The sequence below is a fragment of the Panthera tigris genome, chromosome F3 (assembly GCF_018350195.1).
Source record: "Panthera tigris isolate Pti1 chromosome F3, P.tigris_Pti1_mat1.1, whole genome shotgun sequence".
Classification (NCBI taxonomy): Eukaryota; Metazoa; Chordata; class Mammalia; order Carnivora; family Felidae; genus Panthera; species Panthera tigris.
In genome coordinates, this window is record NC_056678.1 from 63,498,629 (window position 1) to 63,525,373 (window position 26,745).

Below are 26,745 nucleotides of genomic sequence, written 5' to 3' on the forward strand. Positions count from 1 at the left end.
CGGAACAAAAACCACTAGGGAGAGAGGATCCCTCGCATCAAAAGAAAGAAGTTCTCTGTAATGCATGAGGTGACTCAAGAGTGTAATAATCTACTGCAACTGAAATCTGGAAATGCGGGGCTTGAAAAATACCAACAGTATAGATCACCCAGGAAAAAGACAACGGTTTCCTCTCAACCAGACCCCAAAAGCAGGCGGTAAACACCCAAAGTTACGTTTTAGAGTCTTTGGATTTAAATAACGATCCACATCCTTTGAGATGGAAATTCGAATGAGCCGCCCTAAGAGATATCTCAAGAGGTGGGAGGGGAAACAGAGATGAAATTCAACGGAGGAAGAAAAAAAAAAAAAAAAAGCAAATGCGATACAAAGCTTAAAGGATCCAACAGGAACTTCTGAGGCAAGGAACACACAGAAGAAATCCTAAGGTGTGTGAAAGAAAACTGGAAGACGTGGAGATGGTAGAAGGTCGTGCAAGGAAGCAGCATGCACAGATCCCTCTTCGCTCTAAGGGAGGTGTGGATGTGCATTTCTTCAGAACACTAACGATCTAAGACTCTGTATCTGCTCCTTTTTCTTACACGTCAGAGCTGGAAAATCTCGAGCGTGGGGGGTCCAACCGAGGAGGAGGGAAACCCTATGCCACTGAAGACTACATTCTGATAAGCACGCTGAGTCCATCGCAAACTGTTAAAACCAAGTTTTATTTCAATCTGCCAAACTGGAGACATACGGTGACCTCGACACATCTCTGTAAACTCCTTTCCTTGCAAACAAACAAAAAAAAAAAAAACAGACGATGGTGACGAAAGGAGCGTTTCTGAGGTTTGAACAAAGTAACACATAGCAGAACCTCAGGAAGAGCTTCATTCAACTTTCTTTTAAACACTAAGGTTTTTCCTGGAGTAACCCCTCAAACCATTCAATGTCAGCAATGCCATAAAAGAGAAACCCTGGCCCACATTCGTCTACGAATTTGTTTTTAAAAATGGCAGTCCTTTTCCTTGGCCAACCCTGCCACCTTCTACCAGATGGCTTGTCCCCATCCTCTCAGCTTAAGAAAAAGCAAATAAAAACTACACCGGAAGTATTCAGTGGGAGGATAAGCTGTACGAAACCGTCACTGAACGGTCGGGCACGTTTCCAGTCGGTCCATCACCTACAGTGTCATTCTAACCCCCTTCCGCTGCCCGAACAGCTCGGCCACCCCCTGAAGGAAAGAGGGGTGGGGGCAGGTCCTCAGTAAAGGTTGTCCGCGTTGGTGCTCCGAGGGGTCTTGATCTTCTCGATGTTTTTGAGGATCACATCATGCAGGGTGGCGTACTGGTTCCGCACGTGCAGCAGGATCTGGCGCACGCTCAGGTACTCGTTTTCGTCCACCTCGGCTACCGTGCGGCGATAATCTTCCACCTGGGGGTACTTCACGATCTTGGACACCAGCTTGGCCCTGGTGTTGTAGTAGGTGGAGAAGCGGCGCAGATAGGAGGCTGCCGTGCTCTCCACGGTCCACAGCTGGTCCACGGTGTCCTCCTGGATGGACACTCCGAAGTTGTTGCCGTCCTCCACCTTCGGGATGAGCAGCTGCACCCACATGCGCACCGTGTTGCATTTCTCCCTCAGCAGCTCGATCTCGGGTTTCACCCGCTCGATCAGCTCCACCAGATGCTGGTTGCTCCGCAGCAGCTGTCCCTCGCCGCCCGGCAGTGCCGGCACTTTGACCGAGGGCTGGGTCTGCGGAGGCGGCGGGTCCCGGTTGGGCCCGTCCCCCGCGGTGTCGGGGGCGGCGGGGGGCTCCGGGGCCGGCACCGAACGGATTCTGGACAGGTCTTGCAGGCGCAGCTCCCGGACCCGACTATCCAGCTCCGACAGCTTCTGAGGGAAGAAGGTGGACACCAGATCCTCGGCCTCCTGCGCGATGCGGGCCCGAAACGAATCCACTTTCCCCCGCACGTCCTGCTCCAGCTTCAGCGGGGAAGCCATGACGTCCAGGGGCGTCGAGCGTCGGGGCGGCGGACACTACCCGGGCTCCCCCCGCGGCCGGCGGGCCGGCCTTGGGCTTCCGCCGCCACGGCCAACTCCCAACAGACCATGCCCAGCCACGCCGGAAGTGACGTCCCGGACTCCCGGCGGCGCGGCCCCCGCCCGCGGTGGGTGGGGAGGGGAGGGAACCACGTGCCGACCGCGCCCTCCGGACAACACCCCAGCCAGGCGGCCCTGGCACCTGTGTGCGTGCAGTGGGGGTCGGGGGGGGGGGGGGGGGGGGGCTGCGGATCTAGTTCCCGGAGCAGTCCCCCACCCCCACCCCCACCCCCATCCCCCGCCTCTCGGCCGGAAGCCTGCGCAGGAAAGACGGTTCCAAAGAATATCGGTAAACTTGAGCACTGTGAGGACCAAGCAGACAAATCGATGTACTTTATACATAGGGGCTCAAGGAGATCCACGACCGCTCTACTTGTTTTACTTTCATTTTCCTGAAATACTTTCCTTTTGTTCTTTGCAACACCATAGTGCATACCTTTGATTTTATACTGAAATTATTAAAGTTTAGATCAAAAAAGGATTATTCTAAAGATGTTATAAGTTCTGAACGTAACCGTCACCTCAGTTGAACTGCAAACGTCCTCAGGGCATAGGCCAAGTCTTAATTTGTCTCCGCTGCATGTGGCACAATGCCTGGTGTGGAGCAGGTGCTCAATACCCGTGTGATGAAATAACCTTGAATTAGTAAGATTTTAGCAAACCATGACTTCACAAGATCTAGAACAAACAAGTATCAACAAGACCTGTTACAGGTTGGTCTCCACAGCAAGCGGACAGAGATTGCTTCCAGGAAATTTATTAGGGGCTGTTCTTAACCAAAGGACCCCTGGAAAGGAAGAGCTACAGCAGAGGGAGAAGCTGATGAAATCTCTAAGCCTCAGCTGACCCCATGGGGAAGGGGAAAGTCCCTTCACAGTTGTCCAAAGTTGAGGACAAGGCAATTCCTGAAGCGGGCTGTTTGGAAAGAAATTCCTTAGCTCTGAGGCACGAACTGGGGAGTGCCTCAAAGCTCCAAGAACACATGTACCACAGTGAGATAACTAGACTAACAAACCAGCGATTTCACTTGTATTCAAGTCAACTGTGTTCAGCCCCAATTAGGGGATGAAATTTCTGTGTTTCGATCATTTCAGGTCTTGGAATGTGACAAAGGTGTGGTAGAGGGAATTATATTTTCGACGATGTGTGTATGGGGATAAAGGCGTATACGTATTGTGGTGTGTATGGGGTGGGTATTGGGGAACTACTGGTAAGCTGGATCTTCAGGTAGGAGGGAAAGTGGCAGGAAACGAGGCAGGAGGGTAAGCAAGGACCAGCTCCTAGAGGCAGGGCCCTGTTTGCCATGATTAAGGAACTTGGATTTAATAAAAAGCCAGTGAAGGGCAGGGAAAACACAAACACACACACACACATACACACACAGATGGAGGACTTCAGTGGTCGAGGTGGATCTGAAGAGGAGAATAAAGAGAGACTGCTGATAGAATCCAAAGCATGCCTCAAAGTGATGGCAATGGGGCTGGAGAGAAGAATACAGAGTTTTAGGAAGTACAATTAATAGTACATGGTGATAGTTCTGGATATGAAGAGATGAGAAAAGGCAGAATTCAATACTCATTTTTTCTTTCTGTGGTTAAAGGAAGAATTTCTATTTATACCTACATTAAACCTCTCCTAAGAGATAACTTGGATATACATATATTTTTACACATGCAAATTTACATTCAAGTTAATGGGAATTTAGATAGAGCGATCAAACGGAAAAGGAAAAACCAATCTTGAAACATGACCACAGCTTTCCCACATCTTGATTTTCTTCGTAAGTTTGGCTATAACAGATTACAAGAGAGCTACTATAGAAATTCTCTTTAATTGAAAAATATCCTCAGTGCTATATATGGTTTATCAAATGGTTACTCTTTTTTTCTTATTCCAAATTTTTATTTAAATTCTAGTTAGTTAACATTTAGTGTAATACTGGTTTCTGGAGTACAATTTAGTGATTCATCACTTAAGTAAAACACCCAGTGCTCATCACAAGCGTCTTCCTTAATACCCATTACCCACTTAGCCCATCCCACTTCCCCCTCCCTCCATCAACCTTCAGTTAGTTCTCTATCATTAAGAGTCTCTTACGGTTTGCTTCCCTGTCTCTTTTTTTGCCCCTTCAAATATGTTCATCTGTTTTGCATCCCAGATTCCACATATGAGTGAAATCATACGGTATTTGTCTTTCTCTGGTGGACTTGTTTTGCTTAGCATAATACACTCTAGCTCCATCCACATCATTCCCACTGGCGGTATTTCACTCTTATTGACGGCTGAGTGATATTCCACTGTATATACCACATCTTCTTTATCCATTCATCAGTTGATGGACACCTGGGCTCTTTACAAAGTTTGGCTATTGCTGATAGTACTGGTACAGACATCGGGTTGCACTGTCCCTTCAAATCAGTATTTTTGTATCCTTTGGGTAAATATCTAGTAGTACAACTGCTGGATCGTAGGGCAGTTTGGTTACTCTTTTTTCAAAGAGAAAATATTTCTAGTTGCTCTTTTAGATAACGGAGGACTTTTTATATTATGGCACTGACTAATGCTGCCATTTATATGAAATTATTTTCTTTAGTTGTCTGATGACAGGATATAAAATCCTTGGGGAGGGGGCTCAGCTGCTCTTTTTTCTGGCGTGGTGTAAGAATTGTATTCATTCACAACGTTTCTTGTCCTTGTTAATGAAAGCAACAGTTGGTAGGAAAATGACAGCTCCTAATGCTGCCTTCCCCACTGACCATCAGCAATCAGCAGTTGTTTTTAAAAATTATTTAATGCACTTGCATGCCATGATTCCACCCGTGAAATGGACACCGAGTGCTAACAGGTGGAAGAAAGCCATGAACAGCTGTGTAGTGTTGTCTTATTCAGGCTTCTCCTTTCTCCACAGCCCAGCAGGGTTCAGCACGTACGGATGCCGAGACTGACACACCACTCTTCTTTCAGTAATACCTACAGATTTATGGATTGATTTATCCTTTAAATATCCCCCAGCTCTGAAACTAAGCCTGTAAAGAAAGGATTCTGTGGTCCTATGTATGAGTTCCATTTAGCGAATTAGTCTAAGCAACTATTGTGTCAACTCTTGGATATAAATGTAACTTCGAGGGGCGCCTGGGTGGCTCAGTCGGTCAAGCGGCTGACTTCGGCTCAAGTCGTGATCTCGCCGTTTTTGAGTTCGGGCCCCGTGTTGGGCTCTGTGCTGACAGCTGGGAGCCTGGAGCCTGCTTCAGATTCTGTATCTCCCTCTCTCTCTCTGTTCCTCCACCGCTCACGCTTGTGCTCAACAATAAACATTAAAAAAAAAAAAATTCTAAATAAATAAATAAATGTAACTTGGAGATACAGATTGGAATTTAATCCTTCAAAATACTTATTTCCTCACAGCTTTCTGTCAATAGAAGTTAGGAGAAATATAATCAATGGGGCTAAACCTAGATAATCATAAGATTCTGATGAGCCCTTATGTTGATGAAATTCTTCATCTCTAGATTGCAATGGACCTTAAGTTATCTAGACCAAAGGGCTTCGTTCAAAACTTATCGGTACCCCCTAGTGAGCATAAAATGCTTCGTTTTCCAATGTAGTCAGTGAGAACGCTGCCAGAGTCACTTTCTAGGTTGACAAATGCCTCCCTTCCCCTTCTCATTCTTCCTCCTAGTCTGCAGCAAGCAAAGGTACAGAAATAAACAGTGTAGAAGCACCTGCTGCCATGGCCTCTGGTCGGTCGTCGCTGCCAATTCAACATCTCCAGGATCTGTCTCCAGGTCTAACCTGTGCACACCTTTATGCAAAGAGGAGTGGCAAAACGGCACTGTGGTTAAGGCTGTGCCGTCACCCTGCCACGTTCCAACCCCGGCTTTGCTACTTACCAGCCATGTGACCCTGCTCGGTTATTTTACCTCTCTCTGCTGCATTCTCTTCATCTATAAAATGAGCATTACAATAATAGCTATGTCATAAAAGTTGTTTTGAGGATCTAGTTAATAAAGAGTTCGGCACAGTGCCTTGAACGTGGTACGTGCTCAGTAAATGTTAGCTATTATTAAAGGAGAGGCATCGACATTCCAACATCTCCCTTCACCCTCTGGAATGGAGAACTGTGAATTCTATACAAACAAATCAAGGTATACTTTTCTTGTTCACGGTCTTGTTATTTATCAGTGATGACTCACTGTATTACAGAGTTGGATGTAAGCAATTAAAAAAAAAAAACAACTTGCTTGAGTTTCTTAGAATCCGTATCACAGAGGGCGTCAGTGAAGTAAGTGCAAACGTTACTAGCTACCTTGGCTGAAAAGTACATTTCTCAGCAGAACCCTTTCTGTAATTGCCATGTCTTTATCACATTTGTATTTTCTCTTACAAATGACATAATTGGTATAATTTGGAAACACTGACGTCTACTATCAAGGATCTCTAAGATCATGGATTCTAACCAAATTCTATTAACCTCTGGGTCCCAGATGCCTGACTTTTTTAAATGATTTGGCCAATGACTCTCTACCCAAGGCACTGATGGCTCCCTTGTTTTCAAAACCCCTGTTCTGGATGAACAATGAACCCTCTAGTTCTGCATTTCACATATTGTGGTCCATCAGTTCCCTGTAATTATTTGTGTGAATTCACGGTGATGATAAAACAATCGATGTAAGCATATTCTGGGTGATATTATAACCGCCATGCAATTTGGGGGCCAATAATTCGATTTTTTATGATTATAATGCCACCAAGTACCATTATTTTATTTTCATTTTTAAAGGTTTATTGGATTATTTATTTTTTGAGAGAGACAGAAAGCACAAGCAGGGGAGGGACAGAGAGAGAAGGAGAGAGAATCCCAAGTAGGCTCCATGCTGTCAGCACAGAGCCCAACTTGGGTCTCAATCTCAAAAACTGTGAGATCATGACTGAGCCAAAATCAAGAGTTGGATGCTTAACCAGGGGCACCCGACGGCTCAGTCGGTGAAGCATCCTACTCTTGGTTTTGGCTCAGGTCATGATCTTGCGGTTCGTGAGTTCGAGCTCCACATCGGGGTCCGTGCAGACAGTGTGGACCCTGCTTGGGATTCTCTCCCTCCTGCTCTCTCTGCCTCTCCCCTGCTCTCTTTCTCTCTCAAAATAAATAAAAACAATTTTTTTCAATAACAAAAGATTTGGATCCTTAACTGGCTGAGCCCCCCAGGCGCCCCCACTACCTTAATTGATCAGAGAGAAAAGCCTATTAGGTATGGTTATCTTTGTTTCCCCTTCTCCCAAACAACTGTTAATCAGATGGAGCAAAGGTTTCCTCAGTGGGTCAGAGAGAGAAAACTGGAGGGAGAATTCGCTTCTCAGAGAGTACTCGATAGTGAGAAAACGTCTAAGTAAAAATGCAAGGAACCTGCACCGTGAGAGCTGGCATCACGCTCACTTGTCAGGCGTGACTAGTTCCCACCAACATGATCTTTTACGTAAATTCATGTTGTTGGTGTTAATTTTATTCTCTTTGTAATTTTATTTCTATTTAATTTACGCAATTACTTTGGCTTTATAGCTATAAATCTAGAAGTTTAAGATGCTTTGAGAACTTAATGTTTGTATATGCTTAAAACGATGTCTAATAATGGAGAATTTCTTCTTTAAAGAAATTACTTCCTTTAAAAGTACAAACCCTCTTGTAACATCTGGTACAAACAACTGCAGTCACCTTCTTAAAATGTGTGTCTGGCCGCATTTCCATCTTCTACAGGGTATGGACCAGATTCGTTAGGCATGGCCCACAAGTTCCTCCACGAATGGACCCTGCCATCTTTTATTTCCCAGAAGCTACTCTCCATTTCAACAGAGGGTCTCTCCTACGTCCTCTACACTTACGTATTCACCTCTCTGTGTGTGAACGCCACATTGCCTCCTCCTCCTCCCGCTCTACCCTACTCGTTCCCCCTTCTAGAATCAACTCAAGGGGTATTCGGTGAAGAAACCTACCCAGGTACCACCCCCTCCTTCCTTGGTGAGGTTAGTGTTCTGGGCACAAGTTACATAGTGTAGTAATATCTACCTCATAAAGCTGCCGAGAAGGTTAAATGAAACAACTTACCTCAAACAGCTAGGACACTAAATGCTCCAGAAACAGTAGTTCTGTTTGTAATCTCAAGAGTATTCTGCATGTATCTCTTTCACAGTTCCTATCACAGTGTTGTCATTTTAGATTTACAAGTCACTTGTCTCCACTATGATAACCTCTTGGAGGACAAGGATTTTAGTTTATTCATTTTTATACAGTCTATGGTAGCACAGTGTCTGCTAAAGGCAAGTGTTCAATGAACATTTACTGAATGAATAAATGAATTAATGAAGCAAAATAGGATAAAACTTATCCGACGGGACCTGACTAGCAGAAGACATGGGACTCTCAAGCAGCTCATCTTTCTCTTTTTTTTCCTCCCTGGAAAGTTGCTCAAGTGTGCAACATCCATCCTGGGAGTCCTTGCTGCCGTCTTCTGGGCTGGGCTCTTCAGGGATTTAGACAGGAAAGGTAGGACACAGATTTCTGTCTCCCACCAACAGGATGCCGAGTTTGACATTCTGCTTCTGACTGTGGTAACAGACCAGAAATCTGGGAGTCACAGGATTGCTGAGTTCTACACAATCACCCTCGCTTAACTACCTGGAGCTGCTCTATAGGAGAGTAGTTACGCAGTGGTACGTGTTTATGCAAAACAAACATATTGGGGAGCAGCAGAGAGGTACACACAAGGAATAAGGGTGATGCTGGCTCTGACTCATGCTCCTACTGTTTATTTATAGCTTCTTATTAGTATGAGATTTGTTTTATTTGGCAAGAGTACAAGATTTCAACGGACTGAGAGAGGAAGATGTAAGAAAATGCCTAAGCGTAAAACTTCTACAGCTGAATAATAATCTGTAACTCGGTGCTGTGTCAACAGGCTCCCGAGGGGCTGGTGCAAGCTGAAACCACTCCAGAATCACAGATTTCATGAGCTGCAGACTTTACTGCGAAAAGTATAGTAGTGGTTAACTCAAGATTTTATTCCTCCATAGACACTTCCATTTATAAATGCTAAATTCACTAGGTGAGGCTACATTTTTTTTTATACAAAATATGTACAATGAGTTTTTAATTTCTCTAATTTCCACCAGCAGCGATGGTCAAAAATCAAAATTTTTAGTTTAACAACATATGCCGAAGATTTTATACGCTTCAACCTGAAAACAAAAGTACTTTCTCAATGTTCATTTAAAAGTATGCTCTGTCCTCTGACCCTGATTTTCCTTCTTGGCATTTCCCACAAACTGACATTCGTTTTACATATTTGTGTATTTGTCGCTAGAACATAAAAGTGAGGGCTTTGTTTTATCACTGGATTCTTTAGAATGAGAACAGCCTGGAATATAATGGCTACTCAATAAACATTTTGTTGGATGAATAAGGGTAAAATGGTTCAATCTCTTAATAATTCTTTGAGGACAGCTGCATTTGGAAGAGTGTTTTTTTTTTTTTTAATTATGAAAGTAAAGCAATTAATCAAATAGTCACACTTCACATGAATAAAAGTTTTCTGGATAATAAACTCAATTTTTTTTTAAAGTTTATTTATTTGAGAGAGAGAGTGTGCGCATACACGCATGTGTGGGAGGGAAGGGGCAGAGAGAGAGGAAGAGAGAGAATCCCAAGCAGCTTCTGTCAGTCCAACACAGGGCTCGAATTCACAAACTGAGATCATGACCTAAGCCAAAATCAAGAGTCAGATACTTAACTGACTGAGCTACTCAGATGCCTAAAATCAATTCTTAAAAGATTTGAAGAAAGAAATCTTTTATGCTCTAAGGGTATCTTATATTCATCTTTTCTCTTAAAGAGCAACAAAAGAGGCACGACTGGGTTTTTAGAAATTTGGATTTGGTATTTATCACTACCATTCACCTTCTTAAAATAGAACTGTTTGTTTCAAAATGAAATTACGAACTGCATTTTGATAGACGGAAAGTATGCCTTCCTAGCTTTATATTTTAAAGTCAGGTCAACTACCCAGAACTACAGTAAAATCTCAAAAATACAAATAAAAACAATGGAGTGTGGACTTGTTTTTAGTTCTATTAACTTTTTGCTTAAGAACACTATATTCTTCCTCGGGGCACCTGGGTGGCTCAGTCGGTTAAGCGCCCGACTTCAGCTCTGGTCACGATCTCACGGTCCGTGAGTTCGAGCCCCGCGTCGGGCTCTGGGCTGATGGCTCAGAGCCTGGAGCCTGCTTCCGATTCTGTGTCTCCCTCTCTCTCTGCCCCTCCCCCATTTATGCTCTGTCTCTCTCTGTCTCAAAAATAAATAAACGTTAAAAAAAAAAAAAAAAAGAACACTATATTCTTCCTAATCTAAACTGAACACAAACTTGGTAAAATAATCCTAGGAGGAGAACAGCTTTCAAATAATTAGCGATCATCGAGGCACAGAAATTAGATTGACCGTTTCTTTCTGTATGGTGCACTATTATAAATAACTAGATATTTTACTAAAAAAGAAGATAAACTGTATAACTTAAAAAGCTGACCCCCAAACCTCAGACTTCAGTGAAGCTGTTATATCAGAATAGACTTGAGCTATTTTAAAATCTGAATTCAAGTTCTTTCATCAGTAATTTTTTAATATGTTTAATAACCTATAGATTTCTTTTTAAAAAAGATTTTATTTTTAAGCAATCTCTATACCCAGCATGGGCCTCGAACTTATAACCCTAAGATCAAGAATCACATGCTCTACCGAGTCAACCAGATACCCCTAAATTATGGACTTCTATTATATATAATAATGTAAGGTAATAGGTTTCATCTAAAAATGAGAAAGAACCATAACTTTGTACAATGACATTTCTTAATAATTACCAAACCTGTGCTGATGTAACTGTTTTCTATGTTGGGGTGCCTGGGTGGCTCAGTCAGTTGAGCGTCTGACTTCGGCTCAGGTTCACAGTTCCTGAGTTCGAGCCCTGCATCGGGCTCTGTGCTGACAGCTCAGAGCCCGGAGCCTGCTTCACGTTCTGTGTCTCCCTGTCTCTCTGCCCCTTCCCCGCTCATGCTCTGTCTTTCTCTCAAAAATAAAACGGAAAAAATATATATTAAAAAATTAAAATCTATGTATGATAGTATTTATTTCATTAACACTTGTAAGAAAACAATAAAGACTGGCTTCATGCTACACACGAAAATAATGTTTATTATATCCTCTGGATGAACTCATGACATACCATGTGGCTCTCTGATATCAACAGGGAAAGGTCAGGTTAAAGACTACATAGTTTGTTTTCAATTATCAGCTGATGTCACTAAATGCATCAAAACAAATGCGACACAGTCAATCTGAATAAACACTAAAGATAGGAGAGTGGGTTATATCCCTCCCCCATCACATGAGAATCTGGTGAAATGGGAAGACAACAGAAAGAGGGATCAAAGGAAGCCAATCTCTCACACGCTTTCTAGGCAGGGCAGAGCTTGGAGGGAAACCAGGTTAAGAGGTGGGTGGAAAGCCTGTTTGAGGTTATGGCTGATCCTGCTAATAACCTTCTCCCTGGGGGCTGGGAGCCCAGGAAGAGGGAGACCCCTCTGTAGGGTCCCCAGGTGATCTTTCCTCCCCACCCCTGCATGAGGCAGATGCAAGCCGCCTGCTGACCCCCCCCCTCCCCCCGAGGAATGGCCCTGCCTGGGAATGCCCGCCACATACACCCTCTCCTTTTTTTCTAGTCAAACTCTGTTCACTCCTTGGCCTGCATCCCTCCCTCCTCTCTAAATCTTTACTTCTGATTTCTATTTCATGGAATCTGGGACTAAAGTTAAACTACAACAACGCCACCAATACCAAGTCTTGCAAGAAATAATACGAAGAAACTTGATAAAAAATATTAATTAAAAAGTAAAAAAAAAAAGTAAAAGAACAGAAAACCTGGTGTCTGCTGTCACTCGGTTTTCTGTACGTCATCGAAGTCTCGAGTTTCTGCAGACATTATGTGAAATGAACATTGAATTAGCATCAATACAGGAAATATTTAAAAGAACTCTAAAATCACTTTTTAAAGGCTAGTGTAACAGATTATAGACTACTGAGGAAGATTCTGGGTATATCTGTGTTTGGAAAGCCCTTCCTTTCAAATTTATGATTCCCTTTCCCCCCCAAAAGTGACAAAGGGTAGGTCTAAACTATCGAAATCACACCTTCATAGACCTAGTTAGAAAATGAATGGTAATGTAAAAGCCACTGTAAAATCTTGCATATTTCATTCTTTGCAAAGATGCCAATTAGGTTCTGTCTGTTGATGGATGTTAAGGAAAAACAGCATCAAAATGAATCTCTATGGTGAGCTGAAGTTGGGAGGGATCATGGATGATTTGCTACATCTAATGGAAAACAATCTCCCCTTGCCATCCATTTATAGGTTCTTCCAACTGTGGCCATATGTTTCAAAGGTCAGTCCCCCTAATGACAGACACATCACATACTGAACACCTACTATGTGTGACGTACTGCGCTAGTACTTGATTTATTATTTCATTTAAACTTATTAGCCTAGGAAAAAGTAACTATTAATATTACTATACTAGAGATAAGGACCCTGAGGCTCTGAAAAGTCTTTCCTGATAGTCTTTGAGTCTGCCTGCAGTAAAACAGTGCTGGTTGAAATCCAAATTCATCAGACCCCAAAGCCCAGGCCTCATGACTGCCTACAAAACAAATGCTCTATCAGTCCTCCAAAAGTTTTCCCAACTAAACCAAAAAGTAATGACTCCCCCAAAAGTTATTTTCTCCATTAAACTAAAAAGTAGTGACTCATTGAAAAAAAAAAAAAAAGTAATGACTTAGTAAAAAGACTTTTTTTTCTTATTTCTGAATAAGGCTGCACAATGTTACAGGATGAATGAACTACCTGTATACCCTGTGCTATTTTTCTATTTAAGCCAATGTCTAAAATGTGTGTCTACACATATTCGAATGTACGATATATATATACATTTTTTTTTTAAAGATTAATTCTAGGGCCTAATTCTGCAGCTCTCTTTAAATGAAGGGAAAAAACTACTAGCAGATTAGACAAAAAGTAACAGTTCTTCTAAGAACTTTAATTTTAGTTCCTCTTTCACTTACTTTCTGTGTATTTCCTACTGCTGTGATATATATGTGCACATGTTATGTGTTTATTTCATCTGGTCTCCAGAATCTTGGTTTGGCAATATCTTCCGCTACCCATTACACTTTTGCTATAATTATCTACAGTATATGTTATGTTTCCAAAGAGTATAAATAACATTTCATTGGTTAAGTATAAAGACTGGAAATTTGAGGGTGAGGAAGTTCAATCACAGGATACCGTTTTAAGAAGTTCCAGCAAAGTGTACAACCTAACAAGACTTAAGTTAAGGCTAACACAAAGAAAACTGACAGCCTGGTACATAACCTTTTAAGCCTGGCTTTGGTCTAGTTCTCTTTTTAAAAGCTACTGGATGAAAGCCTAGCACTGACTATCACACGACACTGGATGCCATGTATAAAAAATGAACTTTGATTCATCCCCGCACCATTTACAAAAATTAACTCAATATGGATCACAGACCTACGTGAAAACCTAAAACTGTAAAACTTTTAGAAGAAAACATGAGAAAATCTTTGTGACTTCGGGTTATATAAAGATTTCTCACAACAACAAAAACTATCCATAAAAGAAAAAGCTGATAAATTGGACTTCCTCAAAATTAAGAATTTCCACTCTTTGAAAAACACCGATAAGAAATTGAGAAGTCAAGGGGCACCTGGGTGACTCCGTCGGTTGAGCATCCGACTTCGGCTCAGGTCATGATGTCACAGTTTGTGAGCGGGAGCCCCGCGTCGCGCTCTGTGCCGACGGCTCGGAGCCTGGAGCCTGCTTCAGATTCTGTGTCTCCCTCTCTCTCTGCCCTCCCCCACACATGCTCTTGTCTCTCTCGGTCTCTCAAAAATAAATATTAAAAAAAAAAAAGAATTTAAGAAATTGAGAAGTCGAGCAAGAGATTGGGAGAAAATGTATCCAACTCACATATCTGATAAAGAACTTCTATCTAAGAATATACAAAGAGCTTTCAAACCAATTACAAGAGAACAAACAACTCGACTGAAAATGGGCAAAAGATAACGAAGACACTTCACCAAGAGTCTGTGGATGCCAAACACGTATGTGAAAAGCAGGTTGAAATTATTAGTCATCAGGGAAATGCCAATGAAAACCACGCCATATGACTGCACACCTACCAGAAAGGCTACAGGGAAAGAGACTGGCCACACCCAGCGCTGGTGAGGACGTACAGGTACTGCACGCTCGTTACTTCTGAGAACATAAAGTGGTACAACCGCTCTGGAAAACAGTTTGGCCGTTTCTTAAAAAGCCAAGTACACATCTACCATGTAACCCAACCAGTCTATTTCTAGGTATTTACACAAGAGAAATGAAAGCATCTACCCCTACAAAGATCTGTACATAAACATTCAGGGGAGCTTTGTCTATAGGATCCGAAAATGGAGGGTGAATGGGGGTAAGCAATTGTGTTCTCTGCCTTCGATGGAATACTAAGCAACAGAGTAATGAACTACCAATAAAGTAACAAGGTGGATGAATCTCAAAATAATTACACTGGAAGGAAAAAATACATAATGTGTGATTCCTTCATATCAAATCATTTTTTACGAACATGTATTTTTAAATTTATTTTTACCTTGGTTTTGGTTTTGTTTGAGAACGATAAAGACGACATGCCAAATGAAAACAAAAGAACACTGCTAACGCTGCATCTACAAATTCCTGGAAATGTTCTAGCTTCCAACAGCTGGAACTAGAGAAAGGTGTGAGGGGAAAGAAGCAGAAGAAGGAAAGGAGGGATGGCGATTTGTCACAAAACCTCAAAGTGCTAACGACAGTCAGAAATTCAAAGATGCCTGATGATATTAGCAGAAAGAAAACGAGCCATTACATAAAGATGTAACAATACGGTTGTGACTATCATGCTTCTAGGAATATTTGTGTTACCATGACCTATGATGTCATAACTTTAGGTAAAGTATCTCAGAGCAGTTCTGTCTCAGCTTAGTGGTAAGTCTCCGGGAAGATTTCCTTGTATCCGACTGTATTCTAAGTACTGGTCTCTTTTTTTTTTTTTTTAATGTTTACTAATTTGTTTTTGAGAGACAGAGAGTGAGCAGGGGGGGGGCAGAGAGACGGGGAGACAGGGAGAATCCCAAGCGGGCTCCACGCCGTCTGCACAGAGCCCAATGCAGGCCTCAAACTCACGAACTGTGAGATCATGACCAGAGCCAACACAAGAGGCAGACGCTTACCCAACTGAGCCACCCAGGCGCTCCCGGTCTTTCAATTCTTTAGATTAGAAAGTCCTTGAGTACAAGGCCTGTGTCTTATTAATCAACTGTAACCCCATACTTGGCACCTTCTTGCAAAAATATCACTTATGCTGCAAATTGGCACCCCACCACGGCTTGACAGGATTCTGCCATTTCTCTGGCACGCACGAGACAATCACAACATACTTCAGGGGGAAAACAGAAACCCTCAGAGGTGTCCTCTCTTACCTTCCTGGAACCAAACCTCCTACCTATGAACCTGTCCGGCCCCTACTGCAAGAGGATGAAGATCCTACCTTCTGGCAAAGGGCAATCTTTCTACTTGTAATAGGAATTCGACCTTTCATTCCTTGTCAATGACCTCATTACCTCTCCCATAATACCGCTCTCTTCCTACCGACTAGTTCATTCTCTACAAATTTGCATTGTTGGGGAGCCCCAGAGGTTCAGTCGGTTGAGCATCCAACTCTTGATTTTGGCTCAGGTCATGATCCCAGGGTCGTAGAAGTGAGCCCCATGTCGGGCTCTGCTGAGTGTGGAGCCTGCTTAAGATTCTCTCTCTGTCTCTCTCCCCCACTCCTGCTCTCTCTCTAAAGTGAAAAAACAAAAAAAATTAAGTTGTTATTTTGAGATAAAAAAATTCCTGTTCTCTGTTCCCTTTTATAGCCAATGCTATTAAAATAGTCATGGTGCCCTCATTTCCTTACTGCCTGATCCACTGTTAATCTAACCTTCATTTCCATGTTGTCACTACAGGGCTCTTGTCAAGGACAAGCCAATGACTTTCATGTTGCCACAGCCAGTGGCTCTTCACCTCCATCTTACCTGACCCCTCAGTGATATTCAAGTCAACCACTACTGCCCCCTGGAAAACATCTCCTCTCCCGGCTTTCCTTCTCCTCTGCTGGCTGTTCCACTTCAGCCTGGTTCGTTAGCTTAATCTTCTCCAATGGGATCTCTCACTCAGGCCTGGACCTCCTTCTCCCTCTACATTCTCTTCCTAGATGAGGACAGCACGCTCATGGATTTAAATACCTCTAAACAGTCAATTCCTAAATTCAACTTCTCAGCTCAGAGTTCTCCCCTCCCCAAGTATCAAATTCACAGAGCCAATCTAACATGTCCCCTTGAAATGTCTCACAGACATTTCAAACTTACATGTGTCCAAAAAGAACTCTTAAAATTCACACCTATCCTGCTCTACCCCAAACCTTTTTCATCTCAGTAAATGGTACCACTATCTACTTGGTCACTCAAGCTAGAAATATGAACATATCCAGTATGTCTCCAATTCCCACTGAATCTACCTACAGAATGTATTTAGAACCCATTCATCACAACACTGCCATCATCATATCGACTGGACAGCTGAGAAAGCCTTCTGATTGGTCTCTGTGCTTCTAACATGTCTCCCTCTAACCCACTGCCCAGACGACAACTGAAGTCACCCTGCAAACTCTATCATTCGTGTCACTCGGTTACTTACATCCCTTCGTTGGCCCTCAGGATAAAACCGAGCTCACAAGTTCTTGCATGACCTGGCTCCTTCCAATCCCTCCAGCCTCATTTTCATTACTCAGCCTACCTTCACCTCATTCGCTAAGTCTTCTGCCACACTGGTTTTCTTTCAGTACCTCAAATCAGGCTCTCTCCCGCCTTGTACAGGTGCTCTTTTCTCTGCCTGGAATCCCAGCCTCACTGTCCGTTAAATGTCACCTCTTAAGAGAGCATCCTTGATCCAGTCTTCAGTAGACCTCCCTGTTAATCCCTGATCCCACTGTTTGTTTTCTGCATAAATCTTACTGTCTTTGTATTGTATTTGTCAATTATTTCACAAATTTTTCTGTCTACTTTTTCGGTTTTCTAGTCAGTCCCATCAAGTAGAATACAAACTGCAGGAGCACAGAGGCAGATTTATCACTGGAACACTTGCCCCCAGCATTTCATCATCATACTCATTAAACTGTTTCTGGAAAAAAAAAAAAAAAAGTTCCCTGGGTGCATGAAAAAATGAATCTTAAGATAAATATATAAGCCTTATGATCTAGTAGCAGACTAAAGGAGAAAGTCCTGAAAACATACTAATCTGGAGTTTAGTTACATGGATGCAACTTACCATCTAGATACAAGCAAGAAAGTCTATTTTGTTGTTTTGTAATAGTATTTATATTTTTTTGAAAACTTCTAAATTTTACAAGAAACTCTTATTCTTAAATTTAATATTTCCTAATATCTGCAACATGTTTTTCTCCTATTTAAGGTTGAATAATTGGCTTAAAAATGGGAGATTAGAAGACTTGCTTCCTTACCCCACAACTGTACTGTCTGTATCTAAGATGCTGAAAAAGGTAAAACTGACACTTTAGAGAATTCTGTGACTCACGGAAAGGCGGAATCCACTCCAAAGAACCTGGTCGAAACTGTTAATAAGAAATGACCATATGTTGAAAGCTATCTTTCTCTTGTACTATAGGTGTTAATAATTTATCTTACTGTCTCTGATGCAAGAAAACATTTCAAATATTATGGTGTCAGCTAAGTTACGGTGTCATTCTGAGACCAATCACTTAGAAAAAGGACTTGAATATTTTAAACAAAGATGTGATGAATTCTTTAAAAATTAAAATCTGTTACAGCTTTTCCTTCTAGAAATGAAAAGACCACCGAAACATCTTGCATGTTACGCTATAACGCACTGGCTACGGAAGCACACACAATGGCTGAGAAACTAATACAATCTTGGATAGCTGACCCTGCTCAGTGCCTGCTGGATGAAAGATCAGGAAAAGAAATCACCGCCTTGCTACTATCTTATAGTAACTCGTCAAATTAAAGATTTCGCTGCAAATATGAAGACTAAGTTAATATTTCCACCACAGAATTGTGCTCTTGTTTTGCCCATAAAAGAATCTACAGACTTAACGTTTTGTTTATATCCGATCAACTGCAGCTCCAAGCAGTCAGCAACAAGGATCTTTCAAGTGAATGCTTGGCAACAAACATAAACAGGACTAAAATACTTAGTGATGAGTAACTTTCTTGAATCTCATCATCCACTCTGATGGTGCAAAGGCACTGCGGGTGCCTTACCAACGCAGTGGGACCCAACTGTGTTAGAGTCCACTGTGTTAGTTCTCACCCCATGTTCGGGCACGCACACACACACACACACACACACACACACACACAAAATCAGTTCAAATGAAGGATATCCTTGATAAAAAATAAAAATTATTAATTAAATCTTGACCTCTGATTAGATTCTTGGTATTCTGTGTAACAAACAGGAAATACACATAGAGCACTTCTGGTGCCTCACAAAGTATTATGATTGTCTAGAGGAAAATCACTTCTGTATTGACTTGTGAGCTGTATAAGCCACTGCCTTAATGGAACACCAGGTTTACTTAAAAGAATATCATATAGACAAACTGTAGTTATTTAGACGTGGATATCTGATAGACATTTACTTGAAAATAAATTAAAGGAACCTGACACTTGAAGGAAAACAACTGACAGTATTTCTGACAATGGTAAAATTTGAGCCTTTGAGCGAAAACTAGGATTTTGGAAAATTTGCATCTGCTACCATAACCTTGACAGCTTCCTGATACTTAAAGACTTTCCTGGTAAGATTTGTAAAGAATGTAGATTGTAGAGAATGTGATTTTTAAAATAATGTGTATAAAACATGTGAACATTTGGAAGATCCGTATAACTCAGTGAGCCAAGATTCTCCAAATGACCAATGTGGGATGTTACAAAACCATGCATGGTGAAAGATCCAAAATGCAAATAAACGAAGGGATTTTAATGTACCTGAGTACTCGAATTAAAAGCTCACAGATTTGGCTTCTACACCGCAACTAACCTTTAAGAAACGATCTCTCGTTGAATGGTGTCGTATCAAAGAAGAATACGCACAACTATCCGAAAGGTTTTAAAAAGATTCCCTCCTTATCCAACTACATTATCTATGTGAGGCTAGGTTTTCTTTACAGATTTCAACCAAAAAGAAATGATTAATGTGGAAGCAGATACATGAATCCAGCTGGGTTCTAGTAAGCCATCGACTGAAGAGATCCATAACAATGGAAAACCATGCCACTCTTCTCACTCACGTTTCTTTGCATTTTGGAAAATATAAAGGAGTTACGAAACCAGAAAGCTGGAGGAACACTGGCCTACATCAAACTAAGGATCTCCAGTTTCTTATATCTCAGGTGGGTCTTAAGGCCTGATGGCAAAATGGAAGACTGAAAGGTCAGGGTCAAACACACAGAAACTGAGTGAGTACACATCTGATCGAATAAATGTGTGCCTGCATAGCTCTGACTTGGATTTTCTTCATTTCAAAGTCAAGGAAAAATTGTTTTTTGACTATCTATCATTCTCATTAGCTCACACTGCTTGTACCTCCACCAGAATGGATACTGAAAAGCCACTAATTCAAAGCACATTTTACAGGGAGAAGGCAACCAGTGTCTTTAAGAGACTTCAAAGTAAATATCTGACACCCCTCCAAGGCAGACCCCTTTTTAATAGAATAAGCTATTGAATTCCTATTCAGTAACAAATGGAATCAGAAGAGAGATAGCTATAGAACTTAAACTGGATAACAGAGGCCTGTCTATTCGGTAGGATATATTTTAGTTTTATCTTCAAAATTTATTTCTAGGCATATCATGATCAAACGTAGATGACTCTAAAATTATTCCCGACACGGTTTATGGAAGATTTAACAATTCAAGTTGACAAGCTTTTCTTGAATACCTTCCATATTCAAAATAAACGCTTCGCAGGGACTAAAATGCTAACATCGTCCCATCCTTCTAGGACACCACGGGCATACAGTATAGATGAGCCTCCATCAATATGGAGCTTATTCAGTCCGTGGCTTATGAATTTTGGAGCTTAAAATGACACCACGGTCTGGTTGGCGCCCTAACTGAAAAATCATCTCTATCCGTGTACTACTGACATCAACTCTGAAATACAAGAGAATCCTCCTGAGTGGATAGCTTCCCTCATGCATAATGGTAACTAGCCTTGGCATTTGAATTCATTACTTTTCAAAGACTGGTTTTCAGATTCACCATGAGACGCAGATGGCCCTGATAAAAACGGTCAAGAAGCTGGTCTATCACAAATTCTCTATCAGGTTGTGGTGGTGGTATAAACTAGACTATGGTGTCAAGTTGGTGGATGGTATCCAGTCTGTTGGTGTGTTCAATCAGTATCTGCAATATGCCTGGTGCTCTGGTGGAGACTAGGGATAGAGTGATGACTAAGACAGAGACAGTTCTTGCCCTCAGGGTGCTTAGGGCCAGGCAGAGGAAATACACATGAAACAAACAATCACATCATCATTTAGTTAGACATATTCCACACTCCTGGTCTCAACTAATCATCCATCCTGTTGACTTCCAATGTGATTCCCATACTAGGAGTTGGAAAATTCCTCAAAGCCTACTCCTAATAGGCTCTTCATAGATTAGCATCAATGCCTTAAAATAAATATCACGCTACTGCTAGCCTTAGGATTTTTCAGCAAAAACCAACTAAGTGTCAGTGTTCAAATTTGCTGATGGTGTTAAAGTTAAACAAATCAGAGTCCAAAATGAACAAATCACCACATATGGGGGAGGGGAGGAAATGACACGAGTGTTTCAGACCTTAATCCTGAGTCAGATCGTAAATCATCAACTTTTCCTAACCATAATAACTGCTTCCTCCATAATTAAGATTGTGACATCATCAAAAAACTTACACCAAACTTTGTTTAGACATAAAATGATTTAACAGCCTACGTTGCTAGTTTTCTGGCTTTATAGGAGGAAAAAAATCCTAGACCATCTATGTATAAATTAAATTAGAAAGAGTTCTATCAAGCTTTATATTTTTAAAACTCTTGGCCATTATTTTAAAAATGCCTCTTTATTTAAGATTTAAAAGACTTGATGCCTCAAGGAATACTTGAAATATGATTTTATTTTTTAAAAATCTGGTTTTAATTCCATACTCTTTTTTTTTGTAGTCCCACTGCAAATAAACAAACAAGAATTGTTCTTCAACTTTCTCCATGCTCTGCTTTAAACACAAAAGCATTAAGATGAGGAACGAACAATGACTTGCTTATTTTCTTTTAAAACAGCTGTCAAGAATAAAACATATGCTCCTTCTTACATTCAATATATATAAATTAACCACAACAGTCTGCATTTGCCGTATATTTTACCTTTATCCTTATCCTTAAACAAAGGCACGCACGCACGCACACACACATGCACATACACATGCACACACACACACATGCACACACACACGCACACACACACACGGCGCGCCCTTAGCTCTCTTTAACCATATCCAGGCCATCCACCTTCCCTTAAATGCCAAGTTTACCAAACCCACCACTTTATTTCCTTCACGTTCTCTCCTACTGCCTCTGGATTCCGTTCTGAATCTGTTCTACCACAACTGTAATCTCAAATCACCAATGACTTCCATGTTTATACAGAACAAATGGACTTTTCTCATGTCTCATTCTCAGCGAGCTCTGTAAGACCCGATACTGTTGACCACCTTCTTTTCGAACTCTTCCTCCTCAACCTCCATGTTTTAAAATCAAATAAACAAGTCAGTTTTCTCACTTCATCTGTGGTATACTATTCCAATTCTCCTTCTCCATCTCTAACCTTTTCTCTGTGTTCCCCTGCTACCTGCTGTTCCTCCTACACTATTACTTTACATAGCATGTGGCTTGGTTTTCCATTGGGCTTTGTCTTGGATCTTGTTCTCTTTGGAAAATTAACCTGAAGCAACTCAGTGTATGTTATGAACACGGAGATCCATGGAATTAAATTCCAAATTGAATACTGTGAAAGAAAAGACAGTTGGATATATAAAGGTTCTAGAAAGGCAATATAGGGAAATGATCATAAACACAGACTGTGGAGCCAGACTTTCTTGGTTAAACTGGACTCTGTCACGTCCAGACTATGTCATACTAGACACCTGAGTAACCCCGCTGTGCCTCAAGTTCCCCATCTGCGACATGAGCGTAATAACTGTACTTACCTCACAGGGATACTGTGAAGATTGAAGGCAGGCACATTATAGGCACTATGAAAGTGATTATTAGACAAATTATAAGACCAGCAGCTATTAAAAACTCAACCTCGGGGCGCCTGGGTGCCTCAGTCGGTTGGGCATCTGACTTCGGCTCAGGTCATGATCTCGTGGTCCGTGAGTTCGAGCCCCGTGTCGGGCTCTGTGCTGACAGCTCAGAGCCTGGAGCCTGTTTCAGATTCTGTGTCTCCCTCTCTCTCTGACCTTCCCCCATTCATGCTCTGTCTCTCTCTGTCTCAAAAATGAGTAAACGTTAAAAAAAAAAAATTTTAAAACTCAACCTCATTAATTTATGGGCCCACCTCGTAACTTGACATTTTGTTGTTTTTGTGATAGGTGTTTTCTAAAACCCTTAAAACATACTAACTCCACTAGACTGAATCACTTTAGCTACGTCAAAAACAAACGTAATACCGGGGCACCTGGGTGGCTCGGTTGAGCGGCCGACTTCACCTCAGGTCATGATCTCGCAGTTTGTGAGTTCGAGCCCCGCGTCAGGCTCTGTGCTGACAGCTCAGAGCCTGGAGCTTGCTTTGGATTCTGTGTCTCCCTCTCTCTGCCCCTTCCCCGCTCATGCTCTGTCTCTGTCTCTCAAAGACGAATAAACATGAAAAACAAACAAACAAACATAATACCACAGATTTCTAAGAGGACGGTGTTCACACACACACACACACACACACACACACACACACACACAAAGAATACTATAGATTTCTAGAGCTACAAACCTACTCCATCATTCTACAGATAAAGAAACTGAAGAAAGGAGACAAGCGATTTGTCCAAAGTCACAGAGCAAATAGTGAGAGGGAGAATCAGGGCTGGAATGCAGGTCTCTAAAGTATGCATCAACATATTACTGAAAAAACGTTTTTTTTTTCCCTCATCTACTCATGATGTGAAGAAATACCTTTCTTAGAATGCAGTCTTGCCTTCAGGAAATATTCCCTCATTATGAAAAATCTGAAATTTGATGAGAAGGAAACTATCAAAATTTCAAGCTATCTATTACTAAACACCACCTTTCTTCAAGGTAACTTTAGAAGGCTTGCAGAAAGGACTTTATTCTATGGTTAAAAGTCCACCCACATCAGAGCAGATTGTGTATTTTTAAAGTTGTCATTGCTATTTGAATTACAAAAGTAGTTTTAAACATTCAGTGAGAAAGATTTCCTCTTTTGTTTCTGCAAACTCCACCTCTACTAATCTTTTGAACAGTAGGATATAAAAAGGTTAAAGGGCACAAATAAACAGTGATTTGAGCAGCCAACATTTATTTAGGACTTGCTCTGCACAGTCTGGAGTGTGTTGCAACAGACCTTATAGAAAGAGAAAGCAGAATGAAAAGATTTTTATCCCTGCCCAGAAAAAGCATGCAACCTAAAAAGGGAGATTAAAAAGTGCACATGAAAAACATGTTATAGGGGCGCCTGGGTGGCTCAGTCGGTTAAGCGGCCGACTTCGGCTCGGGTCATGATCTCGCGGTCCATGAGTTCGAGCCCCGTGTCGGGCTCTGTGCTGACAGCTCAGAGCCTGAAGCCTGTTTCAGATTCTGTGTCTCCCTCTCTCTGACCCTCCCCCGTTCATGCTCTGTCTCTCTCTGTCTCAAAAATAAATAAACGTTAAAAAAAAAAAAAGAAAGAAAAACATGTTATAAAACAAAGACTTAAATAGAGCACACAAATAATGAACAGTTGGAAAACTGTCCTGATTCAGATGGATCTGCCTACCACCCTGAGAGTTTTGAAGACTTTAAATTATTTGTGGGAGCTCCTGGGTGGCTCAGTCAGTTGAGCGTCCAACTCTTGGTTTTGGCTCAGGTCATGATCTCACGGTTTGTGAGTTTGAGCCCCGCGTCGGGCTCCGCGTTGGCAGTGTGGAGCTTGCTTGGGATCTCGCTCTCCCTCTCTCTCTCTCTCTCAGAATAAGTAAGTTAATTAAAAGCTTTAGAAAAATAAACAAGCGCTTTGTGAATTATAAGTTCTCTGTGTCCATGGCTATTCTGTATCCAAGTCTAGTCACAGACACTATCATCATTTTTCAAACATAAAACAAATCACTTTAGAATTTGCATTGAAGAGTATAAATAATAGAAATATTTATGTTAGCTAACAATCTGTTATAGAGCCAAGGAACAAATGACTAAATCCCCTAAAACCACACAACAGTAATTCATATTTAACGAGGAGCTTGAGATCAAAAGTTTCTGATCTCCGGGATCTGGCAGGCCAGATACAGAATCCATAATAAAATGCACTTATACATGTACAAAAACCACCCTTCTCTATGAGACATTCTAGAGTACCAATTATTAAAAGGGTGTCTATTTTGGCTAAAGTCCTTTCTTTTTAAGATACACATAGATTTTTCCCCCCAATTGTTCTAAAAAGAAACCAGAAGCTCTCAATGCCCATTTATTCCATTCCCTGGATAAAATCTTACAGAGCATCAGGTTATTCTCTACTATTGTGAAAGTGTAACCTAATAAATAATCTATCATCAGGTAATCAAAAATCTGAATTGTTATTAGGTAACTCCAGTAAAAATGCCTAGCAGATCTGGCAAAGAAAATGGCTTTGGAGGAGTAATTATGCTATTTACATATTCTGTAGTATGTCTGAAGGACAGCACTAGAGTGTAAAGAAAAAAATCACTGTATTAAATTAGAAGGCCCATGGGGGCGCCTCGGTGGCTCAGTCGGTTAAGCATCCGACTTCAGCTCAGGTCACGATCTTACGGTCCGTGAGTTCGAGCCCCGCATCGGGCTCTGGGCTGATGGCTCAGAGCCTGGAGCCTGCTTCTGATTCTGTGTCTCCCTCTCTCTCTGTCCCTCCCCCGTTCATGCTCTCTCTCTGTCTCAAAAATAAACGTTAAAAAAAAAAAAAATTTAAATTAGAAGGCCTCAATGATTGCCCTAGCTCTATTGCTTACAATTCCTGTGTCCTCAGACAAGCCACTTAACCTCTCTCTGCCTCAATTTCTTCACCTGTAAAACGGGACTAGGAGTACTTACTTTATTATTTTAAGGAACTAACAAAACTATGTCAAAAAATTTGTACACTATAACGGTCGTAAACACTGAAGGTGGCAGCGTTTGTGTATAAATGAAATGGAAGAGAAAATGAATGAAGAGAATGTTACAGATTTAATCGTTAAGTGGCTGAGCGGATACTCAGAGAATTCTGCTCTATTTTTTATAATGTGCTTCAGACCTGAATGAGATATATTTCAATGTTAAAAATTATTAGAAAAAAAAACCTCCTAAAAGGTTTTTTAAAAAAGTCTCTCTTCTGAGATAAGACTTTTTTTTTTTAAATGCAAGTATCTTTCCAAACTCATTTATTCCCATTTTTTTTTTCTATCTAGAGAAAGAATTTGGCTAAAACGCAATGAAAGTGGAGATAACAAAATGGCCAACCTCCAAGATTGATGTGTCTATGTTCCAGTTGTGAGGTCCCAAAACAAAAGGAGCTGAATCCTTTTGAAGTAGACTTTATAAAGTGACTAATATTCTTTGATTACTAAGGAAATTCCTCTTGCCTCTGAAGATTTCATACACTAAACAGTAATTCCAAGAAATAAATAACATGCATCCAAAAAAGATGCCATTCTTTCTAAGCATATAGTAGGTATTAATGTAGGTGTTACACTTAGGAAATATCATTGTTATTCTGTGAAATTCCTTTTTATGGCCTTCCATGGGAGTCAATCCTTGGCAAACATTTTGAACCAATAATATCACAAGTCAGCCTTCCTGCACTAATTAGAGCCTTTCCTATGCTTTGTCCAAGGCTCCAAGTTTCTGGCTCTTGCTGCCGGACTCTACAGATACTAGACATAAGCTCTTCTCCAAAACAAGAAAGCAATGAGGTCAAACGACAATCTATGCCAAAATGTTTCTGCCAAATACTAAACACTGAGGATGTAAGCACCTCAAAGTTCTATCTCTGAACTGTTCAACATTTCACAAACATTTCACCCAGGTGATTTCTTCAGCTCTAAACCTTAGATTCAGAGTCAAGAACGAAGCCGATGCAGCTCTGGCCAGTGCCACCACAAAGGGGCAGAGGAAAGGTCATCTCTGAATTTTCTGTTGGAATTCAGCATCGCTTATGTTATTCCTTGCATCAGTAAAGAAG

The 26,745-nt window shown here is 41.3% G+C and overlaps 2 protein-coding genes across 5 annotated transcripts in view; both read right to left on the bottom strand.

Annotated features, from left to right (window-relative positions):
* The window catches only part of ATF6 (activating transcription factor 6), a 201,820-nt gene that overhangs the window by 85,111 nt on the left and 89,964 nt on the right, over nucleotides 1–26,745 (bottom strand). The gene's annotated exons all lie outside the window — the stretch shown is intronic.
* LOC102963144 (proteasome activator complex subunit 3-like) lies at nucleotides 686–2,109 on the bottom strand. The gene has a single exon (XM_042975600.1). The coding sequence runs from the start codon at nucleotides 1,978–1,980 to the stop codon at nucleotides 1,240–1,242; it is 741 nt and encodes a 246-aa protein (XP_042831534.1). The 5' UTR covers nucleotides 1,981–2,109; the 3' UTR covers nucleotides 686–1,239.